The following is a 23,304-nucleotide window of genomic DNA, read 5'->3' on the forward strand; positions in this document are numbered from 1 at the left end:
GAGAGAGAGAGAGAGAGATTTTATTCACAAATTATGTTGGTGAATAAGATTATTAGCAGACACCACAAAAAAATTTTAAAAAAATTGAATATGCACCTAAGGCTTGCGGGGAGTGTGGTGAGAAAGTGTTTCGCAAGGTCAGCCAGGGTGAGAGAGAGAGAGAGAGAGAGAGAGAGAGAGAGAGAGAGAGATTGTGTGTGTGTGTGTGTGTGTGTGTGTGTGTGTGTGTGTGTGTAAATAAGCATGTAAGCAGTTGTTATGACTGATGCATTATCTGTGTGTCTGTGGTAAACAACTGCAAAGAAACAAATGAGTATAGGCTCATCCAGCGCAATCCATTCACTTATGCCAGTCCACACACCAAGACTAGAGCGACGTAAGTTTCTTGCCGCATACCACGAGGCGCCCAGAGAACCGATAAGAACTGATATGTCCCGGGACTAGTTTAATTAAAGGCCCCACCACTACAACAGTATAGGTAGTTGCATGGGGTTGGGTGACGTACTCTGTCCTCGTACGTATAATGCACGCCATCTGACGAGTAGTTTAAACATTATTAAGACTGTCTGTAATCCCCGAGACAGTGAAGTGATCCATCCTGATGACGTTCAGACTAATGTATTGATACCAGTCTCAGATGCCCCTGTTCAGATAGACGAGGTCCAAGTACAAAGTAGCAACTTGAAGCCTGGTAAGTCTAGTGGGCGTGATTGTTGTGTAAGTCCCGGTCTATACAGTTATTACCTGCTCAGTGGATCATAAAATTATATCATACCTAATTTTTTTTTTTTTCCCCCCTCAGGTTGCTACCCATCATGTTGGCGTCTTGATCGGATGTTTGTAATTTGTAAGAAGGGAAAGAGGACGGTTCCAAGGAACTATAGAGGAATCACCATGATCAACTATATAAAATAGTTTGACTCGGTCCTGACTGCACGGGAGGACGGGCGGGCAGCGAGAGGGAAAAGGCTGCAGCAAAATATTGACTGTGGTTAATGATGGATGTGGCAAAGAGGAAGAACGAGTAAGTTATTTGTATATGATTATGTAATGGCTTATGATCGTAAATCACGTGTTCTGCTATTCAAAAAAAAAAAAAAAAAATAATAATAATAATAATAAAGTAAATAAATAAAAATAAAAAAAAAAGGCTCGGGTGCGGAGCGGTAATATTGACAGTGCGTATCATTATGCACTACGTTATCAATAGACTGCTGCTGTGACATGCTGACGTAAGGAAAGGCTTCTCATATTTTACTTATCGTTCAGTGAGGCCGTATTAAAGGTAGGTTGCCACACGCGCACTTTTTGGGCACGACGTGGCACGAGGTGAGTGCGCGCCACACCGCGAGTAGAAACAGTACAGAAACAGAGACGTCGGGTACATTGCGCGCAAGGGTGTGGCGATGTGGCACGAGGTGAGCCCGATCTGGGCACGAGGTGTTGCGAGACGTGACACGAGGTGATCACGACGTGGGCACGAGGTCATCGCGACATGCACACGAGGTGTGGCCCAACCCGACGACCCGTTTTGAGGGGTCGCACAGGCATTTTAATTAATTACGAGGTTGTTGCCGATGTACTGTCACGATATGTCACGGGGTGTTGTGAGGATGCGTCCAATATTTGCAGCGCCTCCCAAGCGGTATATAAAGGGTGGGGAATGATGATCAAGTCACTCAAAGCTAGACTGGCAAGCAGGGAAGATGGAGGAAGAAAACTACAGACAAGAGGCTCAAGTACTGATGGCAGGAATCCTGATGGTGGCTGCTGCATTGCTGCTGCGAAGAAGACGTCTACAGCAACCTCCCGTGCCACCCCAGCCACGAGCAAGAAGACCCAGAACAATATGGTGCCGTGAATGGCTTACGAGACGATCGATGCATGGCGATTTTCACCACCTGCTGCAGGAGCTCAACCGAGAAAACACCAAGGGCTACAAGAACTTCCTCCGCATCAAACCTGAACTTTTCGGAGAGATGGTGGACCGGCTTACTCCAATCCTCGCCAAAAAAGCCACCAGAATGAGAGAGCCCCTGTCAGTGGGGTTGAAGTTGGCTGTCACCCTCCGATTCCTGGCATCCGGCGATTCATATACGAGTCTGCAATACAGCTTCAAGGTCTCCAAAACCGCCATCTGTAGATTCGTACCTAAAGTCTGCCAGGCCATAATTGACATATACAAACCTGAGGTGCTCAAGTGCCCAAGAACTCCAGAAGAATGGAATCAAGTTGCCGAAGGATTCTCAAAGAGGTGGAACTATCACAAGTGTGGAGGTGGTCTGGATGGCAAGCATGTTCGAGTGAAGAAAACCTGGCATGCAGGATCACTGTTCTTCAATTACAAGAAGTTCCACAGCATTGTCCTCATGGCCGTCGCAGATGCAAACTACAAGTTCCTGTACCTTCGACGTAGGTGCTGAAGGAAGTGCTGGTGATGGAGGAACTTGGTTCAAGTGCACCCTTCACGATGCCATCGCGCAGAAACGAGTGGGATTTCCAGAGCACAGCTTCCTGCCGAGTGACGACACGCCAATCCCATTCCACATTGTTGCTGATGATGCCTTCGCCCTCAAGACCTGGCTTATGAAACCTTACTCACATCAATCCCAGGTATACGAAGAAAAAATCTTCAGCAACAGGTTGTCTCGCGCCCGTCGTGTGGTGGAAAATGCTTTCGGTCTTCTGCAGTCACCATGTTGTAGCACTACCATGCTACAACGACCTGCAGTTGTCAAAATTGTCACCATGTGTGGGTGTGTGATGCACAACCTGATATTGGACGGCTACTCAAATTTTCATCCCCAAGAAGTCGACTGCGAAGATGGTGACCATAACGTGATTGATGGATCGTGGAGGAACATACCAAATCTGATGCAACGCCTCCAAACTCGACGGGGAACAAATCCAACGAGAGAAGCAAAGGCCGTCCGAGACTACCTGGCTTTGTACTATGCATCAGAAGCAGGCGCAGTTCCCTGGCAAGAAAGGATGGTATATCCAAGAGGACGACCAGCAGACGAACAAAGGATGGAGCAATAATTAAATAAATAAATAATATATATATATATATATATATATATATATATATATATATATATATATATATATATATATATATATATATATATATATATATATATATATATATATATATATAAGCTGTGTTAATAAATGTTATCTGTGTATTTGATAATAAAGAAACCGATTAAGCTTCCTTGACTTTGAATTATACCCCAAATATAAACTATATACATTATAGGAATATCATATTTGGGTGGGAGGGAATGGGAAAGGAAATAAGAGTAAAATAGAATATAATTGTTAAAAAAAATTTTTAAATATGAATTTAATGTTTACAAAAATTATTAACTTCTTAAGTAATAGGCAAATCTGGATAATTAAACACCTTCATTTATTAATTACATAAGACTTTGGTCTAAAATTGTTAAGATCGTCTGGTTATAAGATTAAAATTTTAGCAAAGAATTTTTCATATTTACGACATTGAAATAAAATCTATACTTGATGGATATATCAAAGCTATAAAATGTTCATATATATATATATATATATATATATATATATATATATATATATATATATATATATATATATATATATATATATATATATATATATATATATATATTATGGGGACAGTACCTTTTCCATGTGTGATTCTCTGATTTAATTTTCCAAGTGTTTTACCTTTTACCAGTTATTATTTCAATACCTTATTTATATATTCAGTTATTATTTTCCAAGTTCTTTATTACCAACTCTTCATTATTCCCTTTTATCTGTTATCATTTCAAATCCTCAATTTTCAATCCATTTCTTAACTTCCCAAGTTTTAGTATATTTTTTTTCTCTTTTACCATTTATGTCCCAATTATTTATATTCAGTTTGTAGTTTATAATTTTTTTTTACTGGTAAAAGGAAACATTAAAAAAGTGTTTTTAATGTCTCCTTTTACCAGTTATTATTTTATATCCATACTTATATTATAAATGAAAAGGGAAAAAATATAGTTGTTTTTTTCATATTTATTTCATACATTTTAACATATTTTTATATGCAATACATTTTTATTTTGTTTACATTTACTCGTCGCTATCCTCCGCCTCGTAGCCCTTCGGCGTCTCGATCATGGGGGACATTATGGCCTTTTTCGCCGGCGATTTCGTCTTCTGGCCCTGGAGTTTGGTGGTCGTACTTGTGTGCTGCAGGGTCTTGACGGGGGACGGTGAACAGCCGAGTATAGATTCCCACTGTATTGGGGTGGGCACCTGCTGCTGCTGTGGCTGCTGAGGGAATTGTTGCTGTTCTGATTGTTGAGGCTGGTATTGTTGTTGAGGCTGTTGGTACTGTTGTTGTTGAGGCTGTTGGTACTGTTGTTGTTGGTATTGGGGCTGCGAGTAATGTGGCTGCTGGTACTGCGGCTGATGATAGACTGGAAGAGGAGGAGGAGGAGCAGGAGCAAGAGTAGGCGGTGCAGGAGGCTGCCACAGGTGCGATGGGCTCGCAACTCCTAGTGGCATGGGCACAGAATCCAGCAACTTCCTCGGGTCTTTAATAGCACTCCTGGCCATCACTGGTTCCTCCATGAGGCTGATCATGTACGCGATCTTGGAGAAGAGTACTCCATGATGCATGGGGGAAACCTTCTTCAGGCGAGTGTACATAAATTCAACAAACTGCCGGATGTCAGCGTCAGGTCCCTCGACTGGTGGTTTTCGTGTAGCTAGCAGCTGTGCACTCTGGAGTAGTTCTTGGATGGCACTGCTCTCCTGGGTAGATTTGGTGGATCGTGGGCTGGATAGTTCCTCCTCCTGCCGTTCCTTCTTCCTCTTCCTCCTGGCAATTGAGTAGGCCGATAGGACAGACTCATGGCTGGAGGAATCTTGATCGTCACCTTGTCTGCCGAAGTCATCACTAGGGTGCGTACTTTCGTGGGCGATGTGACCTGCCAGAAAGGCCCAAACCTCGACGATCTTCTGCTCCCTCTGCGTCCTCGGCCTGGCTGTTGATCCACTCTTGCTCTCCCTCTTCTCGATTTTCCCAAAATCTGTTCTCTTCTTGTCCACCACCTTCTTCACCTGCTGGTGAGAACAGTCCGAGAAAGTTTGGGCCAGGTCCTTCCAGAGGCTCTCCTTCCACGCCGGATTCAGCCACTTCTCGTTCCGCTTATCGTAGAGCTCTGGATGCAACTGGACGTAGTTTGCTATCTCCCTCAGTTGGTCGTCGTTGAAGGGGTAGTCCTGAACGTCTTTCTTGGATGGCCGAGTGCGTTTCCTGGAGAGCCCAGCAACAGGTTGTACCTTCACCACTTCCACATCAGGAACGTCAGTGTCGTCAGGAACCTCAGGAGGAACATCACCAGTTTCTTCCTCCTGCAGACTCGGGGAAGACTCCTGCTGTGGTGATTGCTGCTTGCCTTTCTTGGGCATCTTGGAAAGGTTGGCTGGAGATGGGAGGGTTCTTCTTCTGTCTGTGTTTGCGAGATAAGTGACCATGTGGCCCACGGGTGCTGTTTATATACCCCTTGGATCAGGTCACGTGAGAGGCAATTATACAGCTCGCCACCACCTCGCGCTAACTTCGTGCCCACCTCGGACTAACGTCGCGCCCACCTCGCACTAACCTCGTACCACCCCGCACCACACCTCGTGACACCTCGCGCCCAGGTAGCACGAGCTCGCACCACTGCGCGCCAGGCGCGACGTCGTGCCAATAGGCGCGAGGTGTCTCGAACAGGGTACGAGGTGTCACGAGGTGATGGCACGAGGTGGGGCCGACGTCGCCACTTCGTACCACGTCGGGAAAAAAAATGAAACTGTTTTAATTTTAACGCGACGTCGTGCCACCTGCCTCGACTTCCCCGACTTGGTGGCAAGAGGTCTGCACGAGCTGCCGCGCTGTTGGGCACGAGTTGGCGCGAATTGGGTGCGCACTCACCTCGTGCCACGTCGTGCCCAAAAAGTGCGCGTGTGGCAACCCGCCTTAAGATTCTCAGCTTTCTGCTTAGCCTTGTGCTTATATCCTAATCGTATTTAAGGCTGAGATGAGCATAAAACTTAAGCCCTAATATACTAACACCAATAAAGAATAAAAACTTCATATACTTATTTGTCTTTAGTGTGCATGAATAGTTCAGGATGGGTATATAGATCTCCAGTAACATGAGCAGGTTGTTGACGCCCCATCACACTCGTGCGCCTCACCATGACATTTATTTCCCCATTGTTTTTTCCCATTCATCCTCTATTAACCTAGCGGTTCCTGATTATGTTTAGATGTTCACCTCTACTCTTACTACCACTTGAACTCATGGTGACATTGTTATAACATTGTCAGCTGAAAGTTAGAGAAATAATAACCCAGTAGTGCTTTCCACGTGGGGGAGCAAGCACACGTGACAAGAATAGAACAGAAAATAAAACCTTGGCTGCCGTGACTGGTGGATGGATGGGTGTGAACTCAGCTTGCCCTCTGATTGGCCAACGTCGTCGTCTTTTTCACTCTTATAGGCTAGGCTAAAATCTCACCAAAACTGAATAACTATAGGCCCTCGAAGGAGTAGAATGGTTGAATATTGCAGTGACACTTATAACACACACAGGACGACTTCGGTTATTCCAGTCCTGTTGAAACCTGATAAGGCACAAAATGGCAGTCTCACCCTTCTTAGCTCTGAACACCTGATATTATAAGTGGCTTGAGAGTCAGGCAACAACTGATATTTCTAAAGTTAAACTACATTTTCTGAAAATTTTCTGATTTGGTATTTAGTTGGAAATGGTTCACACAGCTTCTTGAAAGGATATGGGTAACATCTGACAAAGCATTTTTGCAGGTTAAAATGATGAACAAATGTTTCAACTTGTTTTTTTTTTACAGAAGAACGAAACCTTAGGGAAGATGATACAAGTACAGTGTGCATTCAACAATTTAAGGAACTTGAGGATAATCAAAATGCTACAAAGATGTCAATAAATCAACAACAGGAAGTGTAGCTAAAGCAACTGATGAAAGTAATAAGAGCTAAACAAAAACCTCTTCATAGGGAAATGAGTGGATTAATAAAACTATGTGAGGAAAGACTTGTTGGGAATAATTGTGATAATCAGTTGCCAGAGACAATACAGGATCACTGAAGAAATATACAACTTATTGTACTATATTATTTATATATATATATATATATATATATATATATATATATATATATATATATATATATATATATATATATATATATATATATATATATATATATGTGTGTGTGTGTGTGTGTGTGTGTATGTGTGTGTGTATGTGTGTGTGAGAGAGAGAGAGAGAGAGAGAGAGAGAGAGAGAGAGAGAGAGAGAGAGAGAGAGAGAGAGAGAGAGAGAGAGAGAGAGAGAGAGAGAGAGAGAGAGAGAGAGAGAGAGAGAGAGAGAGAGAGAGAGAGAGAGAGAGAGAGAGAGCACTGACCTAGCTGTGTAAGATCATAATAAAAAATTTATTGTACGAAGATTCAGCCAAAAACTGAATTCAATGAGTAATAATCAAGATTGACTGAAGCTTGAGTGAGGTCATCATATGAAAAGAGACTTTTCAAACTGAAACTCTCAGCCCTACAAGAGAGAACAGATTCCTCAGCCCACCATGAGATGCATCCACACAATGGAAGTGCATCACATGGGAAAGCCCACCCTTGTTTATTTCACCTATTCACCACATGAACAGGTTTCTTACAAGTGATGATACTCTGTAGATGAGTGGTTACTGGCATCAAGCTTGGCTGGAATGCAGATGAGTCTGATTATTGGGACCACTCAGAATTGTCTGGATGGCAAGGTAGTCTTGCCTGGAGTACACGGTCTGTCCTCATTATGTCCCCACTTCACAAAAATAGCTAGGTTGCCAGAGCACCTCTTAGGCCTCTTGATAAAAAAAAACTTTGGCACCCTACTAAAGCTGGACTGGATATGAGTAGCTCTGGTGTGAGGTGATAGCCGATGTGAAAAACTGTTCATTTGTTTTAGACACTGAGACTTTTTAGCCCAACCACCCATTGGGTATCAGTTGTTGCTGATAAAAGCATGGCATAAATCCCTGTTATCTGGGATTTCTGTGGTCATCATCACCTTAAGGTGTTTCCTAGTAGTCCTCTGAGGCCGCTGCCCTGTAGACCACTATCAATAGCCATCCTGTTGGGATTTTTAATTACTGAGTTACAAAATGATACCTTTTTGAAAGAACAGCAGATAAAAAGAAGAGTTATATAACTTAGTGCAGACAGCCATTGATCAATGCTTTATGAAATATAAAAGATGTAAGATTCAAAATTATGTTTTGAGAATACCCTTATATTACCCAAAAAATAAAATCATGGTGTTATCTATATTAAGAGCAATACCAAGAACTTAAAATACTATACATTTATGCAGAGTGCGTCTGTGTTCCTCAGCTTGGCTCCGAAGTATTGCTAGCTTGACCTCCTCTTCTGAGAGCAGCTTGGTGTGGTAAAGGGAAAGCAGCAGTTGTTCCTTGGCAATGCTTGTGAACTTGTTGTTGAGGAAGGCTGGTAACCCACTGTACATGTTGGCCATGGTGTAAAGAGGCACACGCACACTGCCCATTACCTGCAACATGAGGCCATGCAATACTTATTTCTTGTAATACAAATCTCAGAAGGACTTTGACTTAGTCTTGGAGAGAGAGAGAGAGAGAGAGAGAGAGAGAGAGAGAGAGAGAGAGAGAGAGAGAGAGAGAGAGAGAGAGAGAGAGAGAGAGAGAGAGAGAGAGAGAGAGAGAGAGAGAGAGAGAGAGAGAGAGAGAGAGAGAGAGAGAGAGAGAGAGAGAGAGAGAGAGAGAGAGAGAGAGAGAGAGAGAGAGAGAGAGAGAGAGAGAGAGAGAGAGAGAGAGAGAGAGAGAGAGAGAGAGAGAGAGAGAGAGAGAGAGAGAGAGAGAGAGAGAGAGAGAGAGAGAGAGAGAGAGAGAGAGAGAGAGAGAGACCCACTTCACAGTGCACCACTTCATTTGTACCAGTACTTAGAAAGTCTTGTGCTATTGAGCAATGGGAGATAATTGGAAAGATGTACAGATTACAAAAACAAGTTCAGAAGAGCAATGGGCATGAAAAATATCAATGTAAGACATTAAGAAATGCATTGTTGATGTCTGGTTTCTTTCTTTTTTCCAGAAGTGGGGTGTGGTCTTTCTCTATCTTTTACTACCCAAGGGTGGTGCTGGGCAGAGGATTTGCCCAACCTTGTTCATTTTTTCTATTCTCCAGCAGTGATTTAGAGATGGCTGGTTTTCAGCAAGTGTCCAGTAGCACTGAACACTCAAGTGTTATAAGTCTGGCTGTGGGGAAGCCTACCATGCTCCCTTCTTACCTACAATAGCACAGTGATCAAACCCTTGGAACATCCCTCTCACTGTCCTGTCATCCAATACATCTCTCCTTAATTTCTCAGCCACTGCTTTCTTGATCATTATTACAAATGGGAAGTCACTCACCTCCATGCCATATTCATGGCACTGTGGACAAGCTTTCTCAAGGTCACAGAACTGCCCAAGTGTCAACTGCTTGATGAAGAAATGCAGCACCAAATTATGGGCAGAATCCACCTGTAACATCCCAACTACTCAGCACATTACATGCCACTCATCTTGTCAATTAATGTTTGAACTACATAACATGGAAATATTCTAAGATTGCTGCTGAGGGAAAACTTACAAGCCTTAGGTATGGAACCACGTACTGATGGTTCAGGGAATAAAATAGTATTGTGCTAACTTGAAATGCAATTTAGTTACATTAACATCTACTCTTTACTAATCTGTGTGTGTGTGTGTGTGTGTGTGTGTGTGTGTGTGTGTGTGTGTGTGTGTGTGTGTGTGTGTGTGTGTGTGTGTGTGTGTGTGTGTGTGTGTGTGTGTGTGTGTGTGTGTGTGTGTGTGTGTGTGTGTGTGTGTGTGTGTGTGTGTGTGTGTGTCAAAAACAATCTTAATATAAGGGGAAATAAAGACCCTTATAGTTTTTATATCTGGATTTGCTTGATGTACATCATGAAATAGTAACAATGAAATGAACAACTGCAGAACAAAGGTGGTTGGTGCAATGAACATGTCAGCAGAATAGTTTTAAGACACAATTAGGAAATACAATGAACTCTCCTAGAATGTATATGTTCATCAGAAAAGTACTCCTTTTTAGTTTCCCATAAAAAACACATCCTGTTAAATACAAATATACACAACATTCATGAATACTATCATGTTATGAACAACTGGAATGACTGTATTGCAAATCTCCTGAAATGGCACTGAACAACAGAGTTGGCTAACACTGAGGACAAAGAGTTACCAGTTGATTTAACCAAGGCTGGATAGTAGTAGTAGTAGCAGTAGTAGTAGTAGTAGTAGAATGGTGGAAATCATGCTATCTAAGAAACATGAAAATCTGGAAATGTTAAAAATGTATGAAGTGTAATGAGAATGGAAAGAGGATTATTTTTCAGAGGACAGCATATAACTGTTTTTGTTTTGGATGTACAAATGGTAACAAACAGGGGATGGGGAAAGGGGAAGCAGCAAGGTCAACTCTTACATTAACAAAAGGAAAAAGTAGAATATTACTGAAAATTGAGTCTTGCAAAGCACATCCACAAGGGAGGAGGCACACTGTTGGTGAGTTGGGAAAAACATCTAGCTATGAAAGCAATAGACAGAACAGAAAGGGACACAGCACAGCAGTAGACTGTGATACTGAAGAATCAAATACAAAAAAGTTAAGTTAGACGAAATACAAATCCTTCAGCCCACCTTGTTCAGAAGTGCTCTATGTGTAGCCTCCTAGACTTAATGAAAGGCATGTTTAGTAAAGATACCTTTTTGGATTCATCACCTTGGACAGAAAGATACAGGGACAACATAGAAAGGCCAGCTCCAAGGAAAATTACTAAACATTAGCTGATACAAAATTTCCAGTTAAGTCTGACCTCTTGCCATTCTTTCCAGGTGGCCAAACCAAGTCAAAGTACTGCATTTGACCACCTCAATCACTTCATACTTCATTACTTTACCTTTACTTGACACACCAATGTTGTTATTCAAACTTCCATTACTTTCTATTTCTTTACTATTCTTCAAATTTGTAAATGCTTTCAGCACTTCCTCTCTTTTCACATTTTCTTGTTTATATAGCCTCCCATCATAATCTTCTCTTGCATGTCACAACTGTTACTCTCATTAAATATTCAAAATATCTCCTGCATTCACTTTTCTCCACCTCTTCTTTAACATCTACATCTTCTAACACATTTTCCACACTGCTCACACTTATTCATCTCTCTCATCCTTAAGTTCCTTCTAATTAAGGCATTTATCATCATTTACATTGAAAACTCTACATTTTTGTGTATGCATTAGATAAAAACAGCAATGGAGACAAATTTTATACAATGCTAACAAATGTGCCTCTTGTAAGACCCAATTACTGCAAATTTGTGTCCTTTATTGCTATAATAATGTGATTCCCATTTGCCCACTTAATTGATGTAGTTCTCACATGAATACCATTACAATGGTGTGCCCTGAGCACTGTAGTGATGTGCCTTAAAGCTAAGTACCATTGTTGTGAAATCACTTTAAGTGGTGTGACATACACTACACCTGATTAGTTTTACCCGAATAACAGCATGTGCTGTAGTGGTGTAACCCTCAGTAATATAGAGGTGTGAAGCTGACCTGTGTACTGTAGTAGTCACTCCAGGTGACAGGGACAACTGCCGGATTCCAGGCAATCTCCTCCATAAGCTCACGGTTGAGGCCTTCCACCACATCCTCTCCTTCACTTATCAGACCACCAGGGAAGCCAAAGGTCCCATCAAATCTCAGCTGCATCTGCAATAAAATATAACTGTGATAAGAACTGCCTGGCTGAAATGTACACTGTAGTATTTGTGACAGCTACTCAGTGCCTAGTGCAGTGTTCTTCAAATTCTTTATCACAACCTAGTTTAATTTTATATACTTTCTTCACGACCCAGTATACCTTTTCTCTTGTCATCTTTATACCTCTGATGTGGAAACCGATTCACTCTCTCTCTCTCTCTCTCTCTCTCTCACACACACACACACACACACACACACACACACACACACACACACTAATAATTTTGAATTATTATTCGTATATCTGTTTATGATGTGGCAACCCAATGAACAAGAGCTTGCAACTCAGTTTGGGGTCCTGACCCATACTTTGAAGAACCCTGGCCTAGTGGAACCTGGGAGTCACTTCACTGTGGTGGCATGAATATCACAGCCAATCCCATAACACAAAGTATGATAGCCCAATTTCCTAACCCACTTCATGTTTCAGAATTACAGAGAGGATATTTATCACAGGAAAAGATGCTTTAATATTCTGCTGTGCTGGTAATGAATGTGGTAATAACTTCTATGATAGTGACAAGAGTTAAGAAAAGTAAAAAGGAGAATAGATAAAGAGTTTGGTGAGAAGTTGGGTGAGAAATTCAATAAGAATAAGGTGTCATTTAGAAAGGAAGTTGAGAGAGAGAGAGAGAGAGAGAGAGAGAGAGAGAGAGAGAGAGAGAGAGAGAGAGAGAGAGACAGAGAGAGAGACAGAGAGAGAGAGAGAGAGAGAGAGAGAGAGAGAGAGAGAGAGAGAGAGAGAGAGAGAGAGAGAGAGAGAGAGAGAGAGAGAGAGAGAGAGAGAGAGAGAGAGAGAGAGAGAGAGAGAGAGAGAGAGAGAGAGAGAGAGAGAGAGAAGAGTAATATGTTGAAGTGTGATAATGAAGAAAGAAGGTGGAGTTCATGTAGGTTGGAAGGCAGAGATGGAAGCTGTGTGGAAAAAGCTTGCTGAAGAGTTTTTAAAATTTCTGGTGTGAGAGGCCAGTTTTTGGAAGAAATGCATAGAGAAGCAAGCAGTCATGTAGGGATGGAGGCTGAAAAATGAATGAAAGGTGGTGGACTGTGATAACGTGTCTTTGTGGGTGACAGTGTTGCTTCAGGCAGAAGAAAACTTGTGGACCAGTTCTAAAGTGCAGGAAGGAAGTAGGAAAGAAGTGATGTGTAACTATTAGACCTCATAGGTACAGTGTACCAGTGGTGGAGGATATTAGGTGGTTATTAGATGAGAGATTGGAAGAGATAAAAGAGACTAAACCACTAACAGTCATTTCATATTATGGACTGAGTTATATAAACATGGTGAGATATAGCACTCAAGTGAGACTTTTTTCAACATTTGTTGCCCTACCATGACAGCTCCCCGCAGCTTGCCAAATTGTGACCAACCCTCCTGTCGTGCCCAGAGGCACACGTGTGCTGCACGCCGGTACTTTTTAAGATTACTGACTGCAGCATATGATGTGAGATGCTTCTTAATGGTGTGGGATTGCAGCCATATTGGGATCTGAGGAAGAGTATTTCATGAGTGATTCCTTTGACTCTAGTCCCATTCCTGATGAAAACTATAGTTTTATTTACTGACAGCTTAATTGCACTTCTTTCATCATATGTACAGAGGAGTAAGAAAGAAATAACAATTGTTTTAAAGGATAAATTGTATGTTTGCATGGACTCCTTGGTAGGTGACCATGATGAAGAGTTATATGAAACTTGACGGACATGTCTGTTACCTTCTTGGTTCTTCTTGAATGGTACCCAATATTGCCCACATGAAGACATGGTCTCAGAGATCATAATAATGAATATCAGCTACAAGGGGCGGAGAGAGAGAGAGAGAGAGAGAGAGAGAGAGAGAGAGAGAGAGAGAGAGAGAGAGAGAGAGAGAGAGAGAGAGAGAGAGAGAGAGAGAGAGAGAGAGAGAGAGAGAGAGAGAGAGAGAGAGAGAGAGAGAGAGAGAGAGAGAGAGAGAGAGCAAAGCATAAACTTAAATTAGACTCAGGAGTACTGGGCTAGGTAATTGTCTAGAGTCCTTACCGGGCCTTATTACTGGTCTATTCACTTCAATTCTTTTACACATACCTTCACATGCACCTAAAACATCATTTTAAAGTGGGGGACAAATGCCCCCTTCCCTCTAGTCGGTTAGGTTAGGTTAGGTTAGGTTAGGTTAGGTTAGGTTAGGTTTTAGGTGCATGTGAAGGTATGTGTAAAAGAATTGAAGTGAATAGACCAGTAATAAGGCCCGGTAAGGACTCTAGACAATTACCCTAACCTAACCTAACCTAACCTAACCTAACCTAACCTAACCGACTAGAGGGAAGGGGGCATTTGTCCCCCACTTTAAAATGATGTTTTAGGTGCATGTGAAGGTATGTGTAAAAGAATTGAAGTGAATAGACCAGTAATAAGGCCCGGTAAGGACTCTAGACAATTACCCTGGGCTATCTTTCCCACATGCTATTTAGTGTGTGTGTGTGTGTGTGTGTGTGTGTGTGTGTGTGTGTGTGTGACAAACAGAAACGGAGGAGATTAGTTCCTTCTTCAAGTAACATCTCACCTCGGGAATAGACAAGTCACAAGGGGGTGAATCCAGACATTCCTTAGCCATGTTCATTAGCAGTCTGGTTCAACGGAAGACCACAACTTCCAACTCTTGTTCATCTTACAGTCTGACACACCTTTTACTCACCGCCCCATCAACTGCAATTATTCAATATCTATTATTTCTAGCACAGAACATCACATCATCCAGCGTCCTGCAGCAGCATTATGGTACCTGTACTTGGAAGTAATAACAAGGTAACAAGGGTGAACAAAGTATCCTTTTAAGACTGTATATTTCAAAATAGATGATAGTTATCGGCAAGAATTACGGAACATAATGGAAGTACTGTACTAACTGCAGATTTACAGTAAGTACCTCCACTTTATGGCTCTGCGCTAGCATGTCAGCCAACGCCACTTCCTCAGTTCCCTCCTTTCCGTATCTTATTTTAACACGATGGACAGAACAGCTTGATACTATAACACCGTCAACCAAAACATCTACAGGCTCCTGACACGTCCGTCACCTGTCTTAATTTTGATCTTGATCTTGATGGTACAGGCGGCTCGGGATCACTCTTAAGCCTGGCCTTTGGATCGGCAACTCCTGAAGAAGGGAAAAAAAAAGAAAAACGAACAGCATCCTCAACACTAATTGTTCCTACATCTGGCACGTCACATTCTCTCCAAAAACTTTCACCGGCTCAATCATCCTTTCATTCGTCTTTCTACAGTCCCAACAGCAACACCATCCACTCCCTTCTTGTCTTCTCCACTCTCATTCCTATCATGCCCTAACTCAGTCAGTATCACTTGCATCATCTCATTCCTGTCTCTGGCATACCTCACACACTCCAGCACCACATGCTCCACTGTCTCATCTTCTCCCATGTCACACATCTGGCACACTTTGCTGCAGGACTCAGACCATCTGTAACTTCTTGCATTCACATCCATACACTGTGCCCTCGCACAGTGTATGGAGAGGAGACACACAGTGTGTATGAAGAGGAGACACACGGACATAGTCTAGAACAACGTTTCAGCACCTTCTGAAGTCAGATGTAGGCAGTTCAACACCCTTCACATGTAAACTTTAGCTACAAAGTCATGAAACCAGTGCATGTCTTTTTTTCACTCAGCCTTCCACCTCTTCTGATCCTTGGTGGATTAACTTATTGGCATATAAAAGCTTCAATATAAAGGGCGGGGAAAGCACATAGCCGAAAGGTGTGAATCGTTCTAGTTGATCGCCTTCCTTCAAGTCAACCGCCGCCTTTCATATGGAAACTTTTATACGCCAATAAGTTAATCCACCAAAGACCAGAAGAGGTGGAAGGCTGAGTGGAAAAAAAGGCACACACTGGTTCTATCTTTGTAGCTCGAGTTTACAACAAAGCTTAATGACGCAGACTTCATAACAAAGTGTCAACTGTTGGCTCTAATTCAGTGTTTTCCATCACCATGATGAAATGCATTAACACTACTGAAAATAAAGTTTAACAAATAAAAAAAGTACACTCTTGTATCCCTTGCGAGGAACACTGACATTGTACATTGTACTGCCATATATGCAACATTTCCCAACACACCTTAAAATCTACTTCAGCATCCCAGGTTAAGAAACACTGATCTAGGAGCTGACGACACATCATGTTCCCTTCGTGCACTAACCTGAATCAGGTTCCTCATAGATGGTGACCTCCTTACAACAAACAATGTAAGTCTCTAAGTCTAAGCACTTAACATGGTCTCTTTCATTATAATATAGATCTCAGTGCCACAGGACACCATTCACCTCTCGTCCCAAAGTTGTATTCTGTAGAAAAAGCTGCCGCGTGTCATCCCAGCGCATCACGGCCTTCCCTCACTGTCATGTGGCGCGAGAGTCTCGGAGTTTCCCAGCACAGGTGGACCCGTTGTTTCGACCATTCATCTCGCGATTGCACTATCTTTACGCAATCAGCGGTCGATTACCGCACAGCCATGGCGTCACCCTATTTCCTGAACGAAGAAACCCTCAAAGCATTACGTCGTCTCGTAACATTCTTGTCATTCCATCTTTTTCTTTCACTTGTTAGTTTCACGTTTCCCTGCTCTGTCTATCTCACTTTTCCTCATAACCTATTCTAATCCTCGTTGGCTTATCATCATCAGACCTACCCATATAGAAACTGTAATGGATTCGGTCTACATCGATCGTGCGGCTATTCAGTTCTAGATTCATTGAGCCGTATCTGAATTTGACTGGATTTAATCGGCGAAAAAGAGCGCTTGAGGCCAATATACTGATCAGACAATAATAATGTAGGCAAGTTGCTTCCTCAGTCGGATGTTGTCTGTGTTCTGAAGATGAGATCTGCCACACTTTCGTTTCGTGACACCGTGATTCTTTTCTTAGCAACTCCTTACCCATGATTTTGGCGGAAAACTTTGAAACCATAGTCGCCGAATCTTCTAAAATAATTTTCACGCCTTTATTCATGTGATTGTTGTTAAGTATTTGTAATTGTATATTTCATGATCTACTAAATAACGCCTTCAAAATTATAAACAGATGATAAATTAAGCGAACAACTCAAGTCAAGTCACGTATCTTGCGCTCTCATAAGAACTATTTTTAGAGGCCACAGAAATTACTATTCGGGTTTTCATGCGTGTTCTTACCAAGTTTCTTTTATGCGAAATTCTTCTCAAAGCATCACTAGAATCATAAATATATCTTTTAGTCCCACAGTAACTTCTACAAGAGCCTGATGAAAGTCGTGTAGATGATTTTATGACGTTCTTGCTTCCTGTCTGCCCTTCCTCCACCCTGGACCTTTACCCATTTTGTTAGACCCTTTCTCCACTCTGTTCAACCCCTTCCCCACTCTGTCTGGTCCCTTTTCTCTGTTCAGCCCTTTCTTCACTCTGTTTAGCTTCTTTCCCACTCTATTTAGCCCCTTTTTTCTTTTCCGTCAGTCCCTATTCCAACACCAACCGTTTCTTTACTCCACTACTTTCTCTTGTACTTTATAAATCACTTCTCTGTCACGCTAATTCTTTTTCATTAGTTCTTCATCCACCGCTCCAGCCTCTTTTACTACTACTACTTCTTCTTCTACTACTACTACTACTACTACTACTACTATTACCACAGCAGATGGGACGCACAGCTGAAATGTGTTTGACTCAATATGCCGACCTCAGCCCACAATCGCACACGTACACGCACGCGATCAGCACCAGCTGGCGTTTTCTTCGGGTGACGGGTGCGGGTGACAAGGGGGAGCTAAGCTATTTCGTCAGACCTGCTGCAGTGATTCTGTCGCGAGGCTGAAGGGTACAGTACGTGAGTCTGTGTGTTCAGTAATATCAGTGCACTTTGGTTTAAAAATGTCTACTCGGCTGAACTGTGCAAATACTTTCATGGAGTACTAGGGAGATACAGTTAACTGTTAGTATGTCTGTCTGAACGAAGTATCGATTGGACAAAATATGAAGTTTTACGAGGTTTTAGTTTCTGCATATTGTAACTATTTTTAAATGCTTATTTTGTCAACAAATGTATTAACTATTGTGTGTGTGTGTGTGTGTGTGTGTAATACGTAGTAGTAGTAGTAGTAGTAGTAGTAGTAGTAGTAGTAGTAGTAGTAGTAGTAGTAGTAGTAGTAGTAGTAGTGATAGAAGTATGTAGTAGAGGTGGTGGTGGTACAGCAGTAGTAGTACTAGTAGTAGTAGTTTCAGTATCTCATAATTATATATTAGTAGCTTTGTTTCAAGAGAGAGAGAGAGAGAGAGAGAGAGAGAGAGTTATACTTTTCCACATGAAAAATAATAAATAAATAAACTTTCACGATATATACAACTAATGATCTACTCTTGATATTCACAGGAGTACACAGTACACCTTGACCTAGCGTGCCCTGGGAGACGAGGAGCATCATGGGTAACGCATGCCACCCAACCAGGTAAGCGTGCCACACCTGTGCACTCCTGTTAACCTGTATGCCCCTACAAGTCAGTTCATTCAAGTCAAGTCTGTCCCTACTGAAAGCATATAAATATCCTACTTTCATAAATAGACACAAATATATAAAGAAAGATCCCATTTAGCTTCCACAACAAAACTTTCTCTTAACAGCTGTTGTGGAGGTGGTGATGCCTTTAAGAGTGAACAAAATAGCAAGGAAAGGACGCTGGCAACAGAGGGAAGCATACAAGATGGAAAGAGAGGAAGATACATCACTACAGAAGAAATAAGGGGAGTCAATGATACAAAAGATGAAAGCGTGTTTCAAACTGCAGAAGGAGGAAGAGGAAGTACAGTCATATATGAGGAAGAAGAAAGAAAAGATATTTATAAATTAGAAATCCCTGCTCCAAAACAAAGTGCTTATGAAAATGAAGGCAGTTTCAGAAGGTTAGAGAGAGAGAAATGTAGAATTAGTGAGGAAAAGAAAGGAAGGTTTTCACCAAAGAGTGTAGTACCTGAATGGGAAGAAGAGGAAGAGGAGGAGGAAGAAAAGAAAAGGGAAGATTATAAACGGGATGGAGTGAGAGACTTTAAAGAATTTAACAGTGTACAGAAGGAAAGGAAATACAGAATAAAAAGTGAAGAATTGAAAAGGAGAGATTATGAAGATAAAAGACAAAAATCAAAACTGAATAATGCAGTGGAAGGGAAAAAATACAAAGAAAACCAACTATATCAAACAGAAGACAGAACATACAGGCAAGGAAACAAATTTTATGACATGGGAGAGATAATATACAGAGAAGAAAAACAGAATAATCTCTCCATCTCTCTATATGAAGACTATTTCAGCCTTGACATGCAGAAAGAAGGATACTGGATCACAGAAGAATCCTTAACTATAGACACAGATGACACAGGACTCTTCTGGGATCCCCCTTGGATAAATCCTTATGACAAACCAGAGAAGAATACTCAGTCGGAAGAGGAAGATGAGGAAGATAAGGAAAGTGAAGAGATAAAACTAAGTATGAATCTTTTCCCTAACTTCCAAGGCAATGATAACACTATTGCTACTACTACCATTACTACCACTACTGCTTCTATTCCTACTTCTACTGCTACCAATGCTGCAGGGTTGGATGGAGCAGCAGCAGCAGGGTGGAGTGTACCTCTAGGGAAGTGTGTAAGTATTGATACAGGTGGTGTAGCTATAGAAGCCTTCGGTCTGAGAGCCACAGTTGGGATGCATCCTTCTATCACTTTTCTCGGACACAGTCTCCTACACTTGCTGTCTGGCCCTGACTAGAACACAACCAGAGGGAAGCTGAAGAAGGTCAAAATCCTTGCACCTGGCAATTAATAGGAACAACCACAGAGTCAGTCACTTTTAGTAGCTTGTGACCTGATCCACTTACTACTAGAGTCAACCTGTCACATTTTGTTGCTTATGACCTGTTCTGTTGACCACAAACTACTGCTGAGCTAATGTTCTGTCTCAAGCTATGCCAGGAGGGACCTAGAGGCCGCCATTCTTTACTTACCTGAGCAAGGAAGGACTGCCTCTCTGCATCACCCTGGAAAAAGTGAATACCATTGTTGAAAGTAAGTGTATCAATGCTGCTTATCTAATAATATATGCATACACAAGATTTAAATTATATGTATACTGGTGTGAATAAAAAAAATCCAACACCACAAGTTCAGGAAAGAAATTGATAAATGTGTAGATGATCTTACCTCCTTGCATGATCTTGTATATTAATTTCTCTTTCTCATATGCAAGTTGCTTTATATTAGAGTTTACACTAGGAAATATTCTGTTTTTGATACCAGAATATTATCATCATAACTATCACTCTTATTATCCTCAAAGAACTATGCTTCATATAACAACAATGTATACTCATGGAAAATTGGATAGTTCTTACATTTTACATTGATTCGTTCTCAAATAAAAGCACTTGAAATCATAACAGTCTTGAAGATCGCCTTGTCAGGTTTACAAAATAAACTCTCCTTCCTGATGTGCATAACAGAGCAAGATTTATTGATGTAAAGTTGTTGACACAGACCACATTGTTCCCTGACCTTAAACATGTTTACCTGACCTGCCGTGCTTGGTGACACACACACACACACACACACACACACACTCTCTCTCTCTCTCTCTCTCTCTCTCTCTCTCTCTCTCTCTCTCTCTCTCTCTCTCTCTCTCCCTCTCTCACAGACACACTGCACAAAATCGAGCAACCTGGTATTTTTTAATTGATGCTGAATACAGGTGACAGCAAAGCATTTAAGGGAGAAAGAAAGACTCATCTATCTTTCAAAGTAATACCTAAATAGTGCATGAAACAAAAAAGCCCAGCCCTTCTCTACTTCCCATGGAGTGTATGAGGAAAAATCAACCTAGTGAGAGAGTGACCTTGGACATAATTCACAGCTTCTTGCAATTCTTCTTGCAGGTAGTTTATATTTTTCATGTCTACAATAAAACATTCATTATCCTTATTTGATGCTTTCTTTTGTCTATTTTAATACTTTGTAGCAAGCTATGGGTGAAACATGTACTCAACATGTACCTCCCTATACTGGAGGCTGGCCACTGGCTTTGAAGTGCTCCATGGGGGATAACAAAGTTCCAAAGGGCAGGGAACTTTGGGGCAACACACACAAGCAGCTGAACCTTGACACATGGGTCAGGACAAATGTTCAGATTTATACTCAAGAAAGTTATGTGTGGAAAAGAGGCAATGGAGGAAAACTAAATTCACTTATTGAAGTGAATAAGAATGCAATGAAGTATTACATGCCTATAGGCAGAGAATGGTGCAAGTTAGTGGAAGAGCAGTGAAGGCGAGGGCTTGTGGCATGAGAGATCCACTCAGCCACTACCTAAAGATGACTCGTAGCCTTGGCTCGGCCCTGCAGGTGACAGGTGACACCCCCCATCACCCCCAACCCCCTTGCAGGGTCACCCAAGGCAGTAGGCACAGGCTGAAGGGTCAGTGGCTTGCCTGTGACCTCAAGGTATGGAGTTTTCTCCCTTACAAAATAATACAGTATACACATTGATGAACACCTGCAAAGCAAGAGACACTTTTTGCTGTGCTGGTGTTGTGGTGTTGAAAGTGTTGAACTTAGCAGCAGAAAACATCACTCACCGAGCCTGGCGGTGAGCGTTCAAAGCGATCTTTACTACATCATGCAATGCAAATTCAAACCTACATCAATTTCTCCCTAAACACTGCTTATTAGTATAATGCACTACTGATGCTGACACCCCATCTCTGTTAGCCATCCTACACACCTATGCACTAAAGCTACCAATGTTTATCATACACCATATGCAGGGCCATCAAAATACAGAAAAAAATATATAATTTGTGGCCTTACATTATGTTCAACCCTGCATACAATTACACTTAACTATATATATATATATATATATATATATATATATATATATATATATATATATATATATATATATATATATATATATATATATATATATATATATATATATATCTTTTTCCACTGGTCTGTAAAGCACTCACACACACACACACACACAAACACACATGCAGGAAGAGATGTGAGGCCTGATGACACAGACAGCAGTGATCCCCTGTATACCTGTCTGGCCACCTCATTCCCTCTGGCAGTGACACCTGTAATCAAGCCTGCACCTCCCCCTCTCATAGCTGCCATACGGAGAAATGTGATGATGATCTGCATGGGAGATGAACATCCTGTGTATGTATGCTCCTGCCTGAACCATCCAGTAGCCAGTGAAGGATCAGAACACCTTCCTAAATTCTAAGGCTACATTCCTACTGTATGCTTGTGCTTGTATAACATATTAACACATGACTTGCAGCAGCTGTTTTATAATCAAGAGTGAAGCTTGTAATTCTAATGGGAAAACTGGTGCTTTTTAAGGAACTATACACATATAAAGCTCTAATGCATGGGCACCTCAGTCCAGTAGGAGCACAAGAACACACACAACTGTCCACATGTGTGTCTGTTGAGTAGAAGCATGTAGGAGTGCAAGAGCTTCAAGAATGTGTACATATATGAATGATACTTGTCTCATATCTAATGCTTGGAAACTCCTAGACACAGAACTTTTCTGTATTCTTAGGGTGGGAAATAAGCTGTGTTTTTTGAGCTACTGGAAGAAATTACACAGTTAAGGACTGGAGTAACAGATGGTGTTGTCAGTGATCTACAGTTAGTCAATTCAAGACGTGTCAGTCTCCACACAGGAAAGTTCTGTATCTGGAATCAATGGTTTATGCCAGTAGATATCATGACCATGAAATGAACCAAGCCTGGAACTTTGTCTTAGCATAATGAACACAGATTAATCCTAATACATAAGTCCACTATCACCTCTCAGTGTCATTGAGAGCTTGTGAGTGATAACCACAAAAGAGAGATATGTATGGTTTCTCCGCCCTACCTTACTGCAGTGATCTATGCCACTGACAGCAGTACAGAGCATACCATCTTTGTATGTGTTGCACTGCTCCAAGGAAAGAGCACACACAACTCAACTAACACAAGTACAGTACATGAGTTTAGCCCCCACTGTGTGTAGGAGAGCTTGTGTACTGTCAACTTGATACTGTGCTACCTTCCTGTGTTGTAGTGATAAACATTCCCTTCATCCCCCACAAGTGGCATCTAATCACCACAAGCACCCACCAGGGAATGTTCAGATCATTACCTCAGTGACTACATTACACAAAAAACTGGTGACTGAAAAACAATCTGATTTTGTGACATCTAGAGGGATACACTTAATACATCCTCAGTGAAACAAACTCTTTGCACTAGAACTTATTTTTGGTG

General features: G+C 41.6%; 1 protein-coding gene and 2 long non-coding RNA genes across 5 annotated transcripts; 2 read left to right on the top strand and 1 right to left on the bottom strand.

The window, feature by feature from the left end:
- Positions 1 to 510: 510 nt before the first annotated feature.
- Positions 511 to 7,247, top strand: LOC135106310 (uncharacterized). The gene is made up of 3 exons (XR_010271254.1): positions 511 to 691; positions 803 to 1,024; positions 6,905 to 7,247. It is a non-coding gene; the product is annotated as an uncharacterized LOC135106310 (long non-coding RNA).
- Positions 7,248 to 7,513: 266 nt separating this feature from the next.
- Positions 7,514 to 15,025, bottom strand: LOC135106314 (U8 snoRNA-decapping enzyme-like). 2 transcript variants are annotated; one of them, XM_064015201.1, is made up of 7 exons: positions 14,857 to 15,025; positions 14,494 to 14,636; positions 13,285 to 13,440; positions 11,748 to 11,903; positions 9,516 to 9,626; positions 8,431 to 8,635; positions 7,514 to 8,200 (listed from the first exon to the last, which is right to left on the bottom strand). In XM_064015201.1, coding segments are annotated over exons 2-7 (687 nt in total). In that variant the 5' UTR covers positions 14,551 to 14,636; positions 14,857 to 15,025; the 3' UTR covers positions 7,514 to 8,198. The 2 variants fall into 2 exon arrangements, with proteins under 2 accessions (XP_063871271.1, XP_063871272.1); XM_064015202.1 differs by having other exon boundaries at positions 14,837 to 15,025.
- Positions 15,026 to 17,413: 2,388 nt separating this feature from the next.
- LOC135106316 (uncharacterized) lies at positions 17,414 to 20,414 on the top strand. 2 transcript variants are annotated; one of them, XR_010271255.1, is made up of 3 exons: positions 17,414 to 17,814; positions 18,358 to 18,433; positions 18,607 to 20,414. It is a non-coding gene; the product is annotated as an uncharacterized LOC135106316 (long non-coding RNA). The 2 variants fall into 2 exon arrangements; XR_010271256.1 differs by having other exon boundaries at positions 17,415 to 17,810.
- Positions 20,415 to 23,304: the final 2,890 nt, after the last annotated feature.

Source organism: Scylla paramamosain, chromosome 13 (genome assembly GCF_035594125.1).
Source record: "Scylla paramamosain isolate STU-SP2022 chromosome 13, ASM3559412v1, whole genome shotgun sequence".
In the NCBI taxonomy this organism is placed as follows: domain Eukaryota; kingdom Metazoa; phylum Arthropoda; class Malacostraca; order Decapoda; family Portunidae; genus Scylla; species Scylla paramamosain.

Excerpts from the sequence above, each read along its gene's own strand:
- LOC135106314 (XM_064015201.1), bottom strand. The coding sequence starts at position 14,550 with ATGAACATGGCTAAGGAATGTCTGGATTCACCCCCTTGTGACTTGTCT. Across the intron at positions 11,904-13,284 it reads AGCTGCGGGGAGCTGTCATG|ATGCAGCTGAGATTTGATGG; the intron begins GTAGGGCAACAA and ends ATTTTATTGCAG. Across the intron at positions 9,627-11,747 it reads GTGACTACTACAGTACACAG|GTGGATTCTGCCCATAATTT; the intron begins GTCAGCTTCACA and ends GGGATGTTACAG.